General features: G+C 38.6%; 1 protein-coding gene and 1 long non-coding RNA gene across 2 annotated transcripts; one reads left to right on the forward strand and one right to left on the reverse strand.

The window, feature by feature from the left end:
- The first annotated feature begins 1,165 nt into the window (after positions 1–1,165).
- LOC148732204 (uncharacterized) lies at positions 1,166–12,612 on the forward strand. The gene is made up of 5 exons (XM_088757809.1): positions 1,166–1,207; positions 2,893–3,012; positions 3,494–3,592; positions 10,725–10,915; positions 11,248–12,612. Exons 1-5 carry the CDS (start codon positions 1,166–1,168, stop codon positions 11,426–11,428), a joined length of 633 nt encoding a protein of 210 aa, XP_088613935.1. The 3' UTR covers positions 11,429–12,612.
- LOC148732205 (uncharacterized) lies at positions 5,901–8,418 on the reverse strand. Its single transcript, XR_016000653.1, has 4 exons — positions 8,047–8,418; positions 7,403–7,426; positions 6,488–6,573; positions 5,901–6,070 (listed from the first exon to the last, which is right to left on the reverse strand). It is a non-coding gene; the product is annotated as an uncharacterized LOC148732205 (long non-coding RNA).
- Positions 12,613–13,654: the final 1,042 nt, after the last annotated feature.

The following is a 13,654-nucleotide window of genomic DNA, read 5'->3' on the forward strand; positions in this document are numbered from 1 at the left end:
TCCCTTTGTGGCTGTTGTGGTCGCGTGGTATTATCATTATCACCTTTAAATGACAATTTTGCTCTCACTTGTCTGTCTTGAAAGGATTTTTCCTTTTTGTAAAAGATGATCGGAGGTTTATGAAAACTGTTTTCTGCAAGGTCTGATTGTACATCTGACTCTAGTGTTTTTAATTTTTTAACTATCGTGTGGTGTGACAAAATACAGTAAACGTTCGTGACCTTTTGGCTTTTCTGTATGTGTAAAAGCCGATTGCTTAAAGGCAAAGTTGACGCCTGACAGAGACCATTCTATGATGCTTTCTGGGTGCCCTCTCGCGTTATTGGGTTGTCTGAATTGCGAAAGGCTGTCATATTCCGATATTTTTGTAGTGTTTTGTTTTCAAAACACCGATAGTAAAAAAACCCACACACGCACACACACATCGGGAAAGGGTTAATGGAATCATTGACAAAACGGCAGTTATGAGGGCAAACACATTGATGGGATGTGTAAACTGTTTTAACTGCCTGGGGTACGGTGTGACAAATGACAATAAACGTTCGTGACCTTTTGGCTTTTCTGTATGTGTAAGAGCCGATTGTCTGGGGCAAAGTTGACCCCCGACAGAGACCTGTCTATGATTCTTTCTGGCTGCCCTCTCGCTTTGTCGCGTTGTTTGATTTGTAAAAGGCTGTTATATTCCAAAATTTTTGTAACATTTTGTTTTTGAAACACCGATAGTAAAATATAACACACAGGAAAGGATTAATGAGATCACTGACCAAAAAGGGAAAATCCTATAAGACACGTTTGTGAGAGGAAAAATACAATTTGAAGGCGATAATGAGACGCGACCACAAAAGCGACATGGGTAGTCCGTGCCGGTCTGCCTTCACCTTTATTCTCAAGCAGAAGACTTGATCACAACGTCGCCTCCTCCACATTTGTAGAGAAATTGATCAAATCCTCTGAAAGAAAATCGATAACATAGAACTCAAACACACGGCAAAAGAGAATCCTCCAAGGGATATTCCTTGCAGGATAAATTATCAACGGTTTTATCTATATACAAGGAAACCGTGGACAAAGAGCAAGAAGAGACAACTGTATGTTTGGCGTGCCGGTTTCAACAGGCTATTCTCCAGCGTGAGGTTATTTCGAGGTCGTGGAGCAACAAGAACCGATGGCGCAATTTCGCCGATTTCCGTTGGAATACAACGGAAGAGTACGACAACTCGTTCTTTGTTTAGCGAACCGAAAATGCAAGCTGCTTTGACGACAAAAAATGGATTCTTTCGCCTTTGTGGCAGGAAATTCAATGACAGTTTCCTGCCAGTTGGCTTGAGAGTCACAAACAACACTTCTCTCGCACTAAAGGAGGAATTGTAAAATTTCAGTAAAAGTGAAAAACAAAAAAGGAAAAACGCAAACTAAAAAAAAACCAAACAAACTATTTTCAATCTCTAAAAAGGGCTGCCTTCCAATAAGCTTCCGGATAAATGAACGTTCTTAAACCAAAAACCCATGCTCTGCAGGCTATCATATCAGCATACTCCGTCGTTCAAATGTCACGTTTCATTTTAAAGACAAAGCTTCCTTTCTCTTCCTACCGACCACGTGAATTTCCGACTACTCTATATCCTAGTCGCACTTAAAAAAAAGGCTGTCGAGTTGACATTAACTCAAGTCTCCTCCCTCTCCTCGTCTGATCAGTGCGAAAGGTTCGCAACGCCGAGACTTATTCAAAAGGAATTCGAACATGTCTGAAGACCAAGTTTCCGCTCCAATCGATTAATCTGAAGTAGACGCACAGGCCTCAACCCTGCTACAAAGGTGGCGAGATAATGTAAACAGAAACACATCTGTTACAAGAACGTTTGCCCTCTTGCGAGAAGAGGATGTCTCGAAGAAAGCAATTCCTCGAAGATCGCGTATGGAAACGTTGATACAGGAAAGGAGAGCAAAAGGATATTCAATTCTCTACCAGGCACACCTCTAGTCAGATTGCAAACCTACTGGCTACGAATATTTCAACTTTAGCGGGAGTAAACCCCACGAGGTATTTTATTAAGAGCATTTTCAATGCTCGTGATTCATAACCAGTGGTATTGTAAGAAACATATCACAAGATTTGTTTCGTCATTTTTTGCCGTTCAATATGACATGGCTAGCAGAATTGACAGGTAGTTTTCAAAGGGGCTAGACAAATGCTGGCATGTTAGGCGATTTTAATTACTCGCTATGAACGTGCATAGCAGTAGCCCGACTTGGCTTCAAACGAATTAGGAAAAAGAAAGGTGATTCCTCAAAAAAAAGTGCTGTCGAACAATTATTTTCTTAACCTTCTTTAAATGTTCACTACCAATGTCTCTTTCGAAAGGTACAATAGAAAAAACAGGTGAACATGCTTGTTTGAGAGATGGGGCCAATCTAACCCCATTTATGACCGGCAACAATTGGAGGACACATAGAGAACTGCGACGCCAACAAGATAGAGCGTTACAAGCATCTGCAAAGTATTAACTGAAAAAGGCTACAGGATGTCACTGCTTAACACCAAGATTAATTACATTATCTACAATGCACTTGAATTTTGTTTACAATTAATTTATTCAGATGAAGAAGGTGCATTTACTCAAAACGAAGCTTACAGCTAACATCGTATTTATTTTGTTATAGGAAAAAGCTGATGCACAGTAAGAGTAAGAGTTATTGTTGTTAGTATTCAACACTGACATTCTGTAATAACTTAATGCCATGGCTTCACCATCCAACCTTTTTCCCGCAAGCTTAAATCCACGAAATAAGAATACCAGATTCATTTTGTTTTCGAGAAAGATTCGCCGACATTTGTTTTTCTTATGGTTGAGTGTAAAGCTCTACATTGATATAAACTAATTGTACCGATAGGTGCATGCATCGCCAGTAGCAGTAATACCACCAGCAGCTGGTCATGCAACGGCAGCAGCAGCAGCAGAAATAGAAACAGTTGGATGCGCTGTTTTCGAATATAATTGTTCTTTTCCGCAGGTAATTTATTAATATTTACTTTCTATCAGAGTATCCCATATTTTTCATAGAGGCGTAAACAACTGTATCTGGGTTAGATTTAAGCTTAAGGTGAGTTATGTATGGCGAGATTTCTAACACAGAACGAAGGTTTGGACAAAATAGGACCACGCGGAGTCGAAATGGGAGTATTCGCAGAAAAGTCAAATTGAGGTGGCTGCTTCAGGTTTCCAGAATTTTCAAGCTATATTATTTTGATGTATCCATACTACCAATTTATATACGCATGGAATAACAGCTTACCATAGAAACACTATAGCGTCGTAAAAACACCCTTTATCTTGGCTTAAATAACAAGTAACTGAAGCACTAGCACGGCCCCCCGTTTTCTTCCTTGAAAAGTAATAAGCATGTCAAGAAAGAACCTTATGCAAATGAAAAAAAAACTTTTAAAAAAATTAATCAAGCGACCTACTTGTAACAATCTGTTGCTCACTGACAATACTTTCTTTCAGACACAAAAACACCAATCTCCGTGAAGGTGGTCAAACCCTCTGGAAACATAATCATTTTGACAGTAGACAATTCAAGATGCGTTGAGGTGAGCAAATTGATGGTAATATTTTCAGTACCTTCTATTCAGTAATTTAATACAGCCCTGCATATTTCAGAAGCTGTGACGAAGATTTGATTTGAGCTCCAATCTGTAATTTTCGTTGATCCTACTCTGATGCCTATTGATTGCTTTATTTCACGAATTCCCTTCCTTATGATATGTTGATGCTACTCGATTTTCAGTTCTTAAACTGACACGTTTTATCCACTTAGACCTTCAACATTTGTTTTATTTGAGCTAGGAATCTCTGAATTCATTGCGATCGTGATGAATGCCCGTACCTGTTAGAACTTTTAATCGTCACAAGTTGCGCCCATACCATTACGAGCCTCGTGGATGTTTTTTTATGATGATTGTTGCATGTTGTTTTCAAAAAAATGCAGGAATATAATATATTTTGTATTTATTTTTCAAACCAGAGCATACTCACTGCCCAAGCAAGAGACGCTGGTGTCGTCGTCCGGATGTATAGTGGAGGAAATGTCTCAGTTAGAGTCCCGCCATATGCAATATTTAGGGATATTGCTGGAAATGACAAACAAATCCTCCTGAGGCTGGAAAACAATTAAATAAAGATAACTTTGAAGTATCATGTGTCAATTTTTTTATCACGATGAGAGTCGCAAAGGAGAGAATTAGACATATTGATTTTGTTGATAGTTTAATTGATGCAATAATTCTCTGCTAGTTTAAAACAAGTATGGAATTTTTTTCCCAAAAGGGATTTTGTCGAGCAATTACCCGTCATGCGTTGTTCCGTGAACATGTCCAGTATTTGGAAAAAAACCTGTTAGGGAAAATCTTATCAAGAAAACGTGCTGATGTAAATTGGCCTAATGATCAATATCTAGGGATCAATGTTTAATAAAATGCTGGTCTTTGAAGAATCATCTTCTGTGGTTTTCTCTTTCTTTCCCAAATAATCGCTTAGAACATCCATCATCAAATACTGTAAGCTACGTTCTTCCTTTTCCCGCCCTATTTACTCTATTTCCTCCTTTTGTGGGTTATCTAACGATATTACGACGGGAAAATCGAATGAAATATTGCCCTGAAATTTCATAAAACCCACGTTCTGTAATTGCACAAACTAAAAAATTAAGACATTTTGATTTGAAAATAAAGCGAGATATTAACTGGAATTTCGTAGAACCCACGTTCTGTACTTCTGCTCCGTTGACACGATTCAATGTCGACGATTAGATCGTCAACGATCTGACTCTTAACGATCAATATCGTTAACGATCTGATTCGTGCTCGTTGTCTAAGAACACGTTCTTCGACAACGAGCACGATGTTACGAAAGATCGTTGAACCATACGATGAAATCGTATAAACGAGGACGTTCTTTTCAACGTCCTCGTTGTAGTGGATTTTAAGGTTAACGTGGTCGTTCTTTTCAACGCGCTCGTTATACTCGATCTCACGTACAACGCGCTCGTCCTTTTTGACGTGCTCGTTATACTCGATTTCGTGTAGAACGCGCTCGTTCTTTTTAACGTCCTCGTTATACTCGATTTCGTGTGCCGTGCCCAGATGGCAGCATTGATCCAAAGAACGTCCTCGTTTATACGATTTCATCGTATGGTTCAACGATCTTTCGTAACATCGTGCTCGTTGTCGAAGAACGTGTTCTTAGACAACGAGCACGAATCAGATCGTTAACGATATTGATCGTTACGAATCAGATCGTTGACGATCTAATCGTCGACCTTGAATCGTGTCAACGGAGGAGAAGTACAGAACGTGGGTTTTACGAAATTCCAGCTAATATCTCGCTTTAGTTTCAAATCAAAATACCTTTGTGCAATTACAAAACGTGGGTTTTATGAAATTTCAGGTCAATATTTCATTCGATTTTCCCGTCGTAATATCTTTAGATAACCCACAAAAGGAGGAAATAGAGTAAATAGGGCGGGAGAAGAAAGAATGTAGCTTACAGTATTTGATGATGGATGTTCTAAGCGATTATTTGGGAAAGAAAGAGAAAACCACAGTTGATAATTCTTCAAAGACCAGCATTTTATTAAACATTGATCCTTAGGTATTGATCCTTAGGCCAATTAACATCAGCACGTTTTCTTAATAAGATTTTCCCTAACAGGTTTTTTCCAAATATTGGACATGTTCACGGAACAACGCATGACGGGTAATTGCTCCACAGAACCCCTTTTGGGAAAAAAATTCAATGCTTGTTTTAAACTAGCAGAGAATTACTTCATCAATTAAACTATCAACAATGTCTAAGTCTCTCTTTTGCGACTCTCATCGTGATTAAAAAATGGACACATGATACTTCAAAGTTATCTTTATTTAATTGTTTTCCAGCCTCAGGAGAATTTGTTTGTCATTTCCAGCAATATCCCTAAATATTGCACTTGGCGGGACTCTAACTGAGACGTTTTCTCCACTATACATCCGGACGACGACACCAGCGTCTCTTTCTTGGGCAGTGAGTATGCTCTGGTTTGAAAAATAAATACAAAACATATTATATTCCTGCGTTTTATTGAAAACAACGTGCAACAATCATCATAAAAAACATCCACGAGGCGCAACTTGTGACGATTAAAAGTTCTAGCAGGTACGGGCATTCATCACGATCGCAATAAACTCAGAGATTCCTAACTCAAATAAAACAAATGTTGAAGGTCTAAGTGGATAAAACGTGTCAGTTTAAGAACTGAAAATCGAGTAGTATCAACATATCAAAAGGGAGGAAATTCGTGAAATAAAGCAATCAGTAGGCATCAAAGTAGGATCAACGAAAATTACAGATTAGAGCTTACAACAAATCTTCGTCACAGCTTCTGAAATATGCAGGGCTGTATTAAATAACTGAATAGAAGGTACTGAAAATATTACCATCAATTTTCTCACCTCAACGCATCTTGAATTGTCTACTGTCAAAATGATTATGTTTCCAGAGGGTTTAACCACCCTCACGGAGATTGGTGTTTTTGTGTCTGAAAGAAAGTATTGTCAGTGAGCAACAGATTGTTACAAGTAGGTCACTTGATTAATTTTTTTAACAATTTTTTTTCATTTGCATAAGGTTCTTTCTTGACATGCTTATTACTTTTCAAGGAAAAAAACGGGAGGCCGTGCTAGTGCTTCAGTTACTTGTTATTTAAGCCAAGATAAAGGGTGTTTTTACGATGCTATAGTGTTTCTATGGTAAGCTGTTATTCCATGCGTATATAAATTGGTAGTATGGATACATCAAAATAATATAGCTTGAAAATTCTGGAAACCTGAAGCAGCCACCTCAATTTGACTTTTCTGCGAATACTCCCATTTCGACTCCGCGTGGTCCTATTTTGTCCAAACCTTCGTTTTGTGTTAGAAATCTCGCCATACATAACTCACCTCAAGCTTAAATCTAACCCACATACAGTTGTTTACGCCTCTATGAAAAATATGGGATACTCTGATAGAAAGTAAGTCTTAATAAATTACCTAGGGAAAAGAACAATTATATTCGGAAACAGCGCATCCAACTGCTTCTATTTCTGGTGCTGGTGCTGCTGCTGCCGTTGCATGACCAGCTGCTGGTGGTATTACTGTTACTGGCGATTCATGCACTTATCGGTACAATTAGTTTGTATCAATGTAGAGCTTTACACTCAACCATCAGAAAAACAAATGTCGGCGAATCTTTCTCAAAAACAAAATGAATCTGGTATTCTTATTTGGTGGATTTAGGCTTTCGAGAAAAAGGTTGGATGGTGAAGCTATGGCATTAAGTTATCACAGAATGTCAGTGTTGAATAATAACAATAATAACTGTTATACCTCTTTCTGTGCATCAGCTGTTTCCTGTAACAAAATAAATACGATGTTAGCTGTAAGATTCGTTTTGAGTAAATGCACCTTCTTCATCTGAATAAATTAATTGTAAACAAATTTCAAGTGCATTGTAGATAATGTAATTAATCTTGATGTTAAGCAGTGACATCCTGTAGCCTTTTTCAGTTAATACTTTACCGATGCTTGTAACGCTTCATCTTGTTGGCGTCGCAGTTCTCTATGTGTCCTCCAATTGTTGCCGGTCATAAATGGGGTTAGATTGGCCCCATCTCTCAAACAAGCATGTTCACCTGTTTTTTCTATTGTACCTTTCGAAACAGACATTTTTATTGAACATGTAAAGAAGGTTAAGAAAATAATTGTTCGACAGCTTTTTTTTCTGAGGAATCACCTTTCTTTTTCCTAATTCGTTTGAAGCCAAGTCGGGCTACTGCTATGCACGTTCATAGCGAGTAATTAAAATCGCCTAACATGCCAGCATTTGTCTAGCCCCTTTGAAAGCTACCTGACAATTCTGCTAGCCATGTCATATTGAACGGCAAAAAATGACGAAACAAATCTTGTGATATGTTTCTTACAATACCACTGGTTATGAATCACGAGCATTGAAAATGCTCTTAATAAAATACCTCGTGGGGTTTACTCCCGCTAAAGTTGAAATATTCGTAGCCAGTAGGTTTGCAATCTGACTAGAGGTGTGCCTGGTAGAGAATTGAATATCCTTTTGCTCTCCTTTCCTGTATCAACGTTTCCATACGCGATCTTCGAGGAATTGCTTTCTTCGAGACATCCTCTTCTCGCAAGAGGGCAAACGTTCTTGTAACAGATGTGTTTCTGTTTACATTATCTCGCCACCTTTGCAGCAGGGTTGAGGCCTGTGCGTCTACTTCAGATTAATCGATTGGAGCGGAAACTTGGTCTTCAGACATGTTCGAATTCCTTTTGAATAAGTCTCGGCCTTGCGAACCTTTCGCACTGATCAGACGAGGAGAGGGAGGGGACTTGAGTTAATGTCAACTCGACAGCCTTTTTTTAAGTGCGACTAGGATATAGAGTAGTCGGAAATTCACGTGGTCGGTAGGAAGAGAAAGGAAGCTTTGTCTTTAAAATGAAACGTGACATTTGAACGACGGAGTATGCTGATATGATAGCCTGCAGAGCATGGGTTTTTGGTTTAAGAACGTTCATTTATCCGGAAGCTTATTGGAAGGCAGCCCTTTTTAGAGATTGAAAATAGTTTGTTTGGTTTTCTTTTAGTTTGCGTTTTTCACTTTTTTGTTTTTCACTTTTACTGAAATTTTACAATTCCTCCTTTAGTGCGAGAGAAGTGTTGTTTGTGACTCTCAAGCCAACTGGCAGGAAACTGTCATTGAATTTCCTGCCACAAAGGCGAAAGAATCCATTTTTTGTCGTCAAAGCAGCTTGCATTTTCGGTTCGCTAAACAAAGAACGAGTTGTCGTACTCTTCCGTTGTATTCCAACGGAAATCGGCGAAATTGCGCCATCGGTTCTTGTTGCTCCACGACCTCGAAATAACCTCACGCTGGAGAATAGCCTGTTGAAACCGGCACGCCAAACATCCAGTTGTCTCTTCTTGCTCTTTGTCCACGGTTTCCTTGTATATAGATAAAACCGTTGATAATTTATCCTACAAGGAATATCCCTTGGAGGATTCTCTTTTGCCGTGTGTTTGAGTTCTATGTTATCGATTTTCTTTCAGAGGATTTGATCAATTTCTCTACAAATGTGGAGGAGGCGACGTTGTGATCAAGTCTTCTGCTTGAGAATAAAGGTGAAGGCAGACCGGCACGGACTACCCATGTCGCTTTTGTGGTCGCGTCGCATTATCGCCTTCAAATTGTATTTTTCCTCTCACAAACGTGTCTTATAGGATTTTCCTTTTTTGGTCAGTGATCTCATTAACCCTTTCCTGTGTGTTATATTTTACTATCGGTGTTTCAAAAACAAAATGTTACAAAAATTTTGGAATATAACAGCCTTTTGCAAATCAAACAACGCGACAAAGCGAGAGGGCAGCCAGAAAGAATCATAGACAGGTCTCTTTCGGGGGTCAACTTTGCCCCAGACAATCGGCTCTTACACATACAGAAAAGCGAAAAGGTCACGAACGTTTATTGTCATTTGTCACACCGTACCCCAGGCAGTTAAAACAGTTTACACATCCCATCAATGTGTTTGCCCTCATAACTGCCGTTTTGTCAATGATTCCATTAACCCTTTCCCGGTGTGTGTGTGCGTGTGTGGGTTTTTTTACTATCGGTGTTTTGAAAACAAAATACCACAAAAATATCGGAATATGACAGCCTTTCGCAATTCAGACAACCCAATAACGCGAGAGGGCACCCAGAAAGCATCATAGCATGGTCTCTGTCAGGCGTCAACTTTGCCTTTAAACAATCGGCTCTTACACATACAGAAAAGCCAAAAGGTCACGAACGTTTACTGTATTTTGTCACACCACACGATAGTTAAAAAATTAAAAACACTAGAGTCAGATGTACAATCAGACCTTGCAGAAAACAGTTTTCATAAACCTCCGATCATCTTTTACAAAAAGGAAAAATCCTTTCAAGACAGGCAAGTGAGAGCAAAATTGTCATTTAAAGGTGATAATGATAATACCACGCGACCACAACAGCCACAAAGGGAACTGTGCCGTTCTGTCTTCACCTTTTTTCTCATAGACTTTGAATAAGGGGCCAACCATTTAACAGTTAACTCTTAAGGGGGGATGGGGGATTTTGAAAAAAATTTCCTGCAACAGCTTGTTTGAAGGGAAAAATTGCATGCAGGCCAAATGTAACAGAAAAAAAAAAGAGCACTTAGAACGGAAAAAATATCCTGCCCAGCAGATTGCTAGAAAAAACATTTCTTGATGACCAGAAATCACCCACCCACCCCGCCCCCGTCAAATGTTAAATGGTCGGCCCCTAAAGCTATACTGCAGATTAAACTTAAACAATCATGCATCTTTTCATCAGGAGAACCTATTCTTATTTATTCAGCATGTTGTTCTTCCACGTTTACGTTAGCAATCAGCAAGAACTTGTTCATCTGTTGTTGCGAGAAAATACAGGTCAAACAATTTTCCAATTATCCCGATCTCCTTAAATGGGTTGCTCACCACTTTTGTGAAATCAAAAAAAAAATAGAAACTGCTAGTTTCATCTGAGTAACACGAGCACTATTTCGTTAAAAAAATTGTTAGGAAAAAACGTTGGTGTGCAATCAATGTTTCAATGCTCGAAGATTCTTTTACAACTAATCGGCGCACTCTTTTAAACAGGCCACAGTCTACGCGAAAATAGAGAGTAAAGATGCTGTCGTTCTGACTTGGGTGGTGCCGAATGACTGGAAGTGGCCCATCGCTTCTCCTCCGATAGAGGCGTTTGCTAGGAAGTGGAGACTTGTTCTGGCTAGAGGAAAGCTTTGGCTCCAATATTACAGAGGTGTCGAATCTATACGAATTGCTTTCGCGTGAGTATATCAACGGCCATTCAATAGTACCCGTATGGTTAGGCAATCCCTTTAGTTTCTCAGGATAAAAAGGACATTGCATATCACTGAAAACAGAATTCATGAATCATGGCAGGCTGTGTTCTTCTCATACTGTTGAAAAACGATTCGGTGTCCATTATTGTACACTAATGTATAGTTCAAGTTGTTCGTCAAAGATTTGAATTAGCTTCAATAACTCGAAACAATTTACCTAGTAGGGGATAACCTTGTCCTATTGTAAATTTACCTGACTTTGGCAAATTGTTGAATAAATAGATAAACAGGCTAAACTTTTATTTTATTTTTTCAAGGTTCTTCATTGAAAAGATAAGAAACAATGGCAAGAAAGTTATCATCAGTCGGAGTCACATCAAGTTCAAGGAACGGAGAGGGCACGGCTTCATGTTCCCTCCCGAGTTTGCAGAGGGTACAGAATTGCGAGTGAATTGCCGCGTAATCGAGTTAGCCGCTCTCCTGAAAGAGAAGTCTTGAATGACTGTTGAACTGTATAGACATCCAGTACTAAAACAAGTTATTACTCTTTGAGCCTAAAAATATTAACTTTAATTTAACGCAGACTACTGAAGCTTACTGTGTAATAGTATATTGTCTAAAAACAATGGAATGCTACCGAACGAATTCACCGATGAACAAGTGGATTGGGGAGTGTTGTTATACTTCATTTCGTTAATATTTTATCCAGGAATGTTCTTGATTGAAGTGAGAGAAGATCATATTTTAAAATTAGTCACAATATTCCCTAAACTGGGTTGTTGGTGAGATATCGTGAGAGAACTTCAGTAATGTTATTGCAAACGTGAGCCTCTCCTCTCCAGTCTCGCCACATATGCTCATTGAGAAAAAATCGCAAATCATAGTTCCTGACGCCTTTCCTCATCTTAACTTTGTATTTTAATCTAGACCAAGCCGATTCCACCTCTTGCGTATGCACGCCAGTAACCGGGTCCACAAAATTACCAGCATGCACTACAACTCGGTGGGTCTGGACAGTTCGTGCATGGGCTGTTAAGTTGAAATAAGCCCCCCAATAAACCTCCGCTCATCTTTTACAAAAAGGAAAAATCCTTTCAAGACATGCAAGTGAGAGCAAAAAGGTCATTTAAGGTGATAACGCCACGCGACCATAATAGCCACACAGGGACCGCGTAGGTAAAGGTTTATTTCACAAATAAATACATGGCAGCCCTCTAAGGGGCTGAATTGCGTATTTACAAAAATTGTAACAGATATCTAATAGTATGACTAATGTAAGAATAATAATAAGCATGCTCAATACAAGATCTCATTAAAAATGTGTTCCTGAACCTATTTGTTTTCCACCGTGGTGTTTCAAAACGCCTGCATCGTCTTAGATGGTAAGACGACTTATGGGCTGAGGGTAAAAGATTATTTAACCGGTTACTCTTACCATGTAAAATAGAATTAAAGGTGTTCTTACAAATATTTTCATTGTAACGTTCAATGCTTGGTTGTTTATTGCTGACTAAAGCATCGCTGTAGTCTATCCCCGTGAAAATAATAGCCAGCGCCCTAGTTGTATACCTCTTGTAGTACTCTCATAAATCGCAAGTGAAGAGCATCACAGGTTGAGGAGTTAGAGCAGTACCCATGACGGAATCCTATTTCATGTCCGCCATCTTGGATTTTTTGGCCAAGGGGTAGCATTCATTCATTCTACTGTAACTCAATAACCTTACTGTTGAACAACTTCAAACCTACAGGCATAAGAGATGAGACATTTGTCTTTCTTATGGTATTCTTAATTTATGCAAATTATGTTGATTGCTACCTTTCAATTTAGGCTGACTTCTGTCAATCACAGCAAATATTTAGTTTTAAAATTGGAAACAAAATTTAACATAGTAGATAACGTCGTTTCATTTTCTATTTTATGCTGGTCAAATAAGGTACAGTTAATGTTTTGTTAATTTTTTAGAATTTTTCAAACGTCAGGAGTTAGGCGAAAATAGCGTTATCGTGAAAAAGACAGGCACTCGTTAAATCTACTGTTACTCAAAAGCCCTCATTGTTCCGGCCTTCAAACTTAGCAGGCATTAAGTACGGAAACTGTTCCATTGTATGTGTAAGTATTAGCTGAATGGATAGAAACGCTTAAGATTTATGGCGTGTACAAGAAGACGAAAAAGGTTGGAAAAATCAATCCCTTTTTTTTAATTTTAATCAAAAGTACTTTCAATTATAATGACATTGGTGTAAGTGTAACGAAAAACCGATAAAAAGTGAATTTTTTACGAATTTTTAAAGACAAAAAACATAGATCCGCATAGCGTACATATGAGACTCGTGTTGCAAGAAAATTCATAAAAAAATCTCACATCAACCCTTTTCTACGCCAATTACAGCAAACCATTGTTAAGGAAATGGAAAATTATGTGTATATCATTTCGTGTCAGTTTGGTTTGATTTTTAAGGTTTCTTAGCCCTACAAAAACAGTCTCAAAAAACCCCTTTTTTCGAGCTTTTTTGGTCTCCAGCGCATGCCCAGTAATTATTTCAATACTTTTGAATACATCAAGTTGTAGTCCTTAATACGACCTTTCCAACGATGTATAGCTTGTCTACATTCAATGAGATGGTGCTTAAAAAAACGCGAAAATCCCTTAAGCCCCAACCCTCACTTCTCTCAAAATATGCAAATTTGACGAAAAAGGGCTAAAAAATCCAAAATATTAATTG

Source organism: Stylophora pistillata, chromosome 4, assembly GCF_964205215.1.
Source record: "Stylophora pistillata chromosome 4, jaStyPist1.2, whole genome shotgun sequence".
In the NCBI taxonomy this organism is placed as follows: domain Eukaryota; kingdom Metazoa; phylum Cnidaria; class Anthozoa; order Scleractinia; family Pocilloporidae; genus Stylophora; species Stylophora pistillata.

Coding starts and splice junctions, on each gene's coding strand:
- LOC148732204 (XM_088757809.1), top strand. CDS start 1,166: ATGGCGCAATTTCGCCGATTTCCGTTGGAATACAACGGAAGA. Junction 3,013..3,493: donor ATAATTGTTCTTTTCCGCAG/GTAATTTATTAA, acceptor GCTCACTGACAA/TACTTTCTTTCAGACACAAA. Junction 3,593..10,724: donor ACAATTCAAGATGCGTTGAG/GTGAGCAAATTG, acceptor TCTTTTAAACAG/GCCACAGTCTACGCGAAAAT.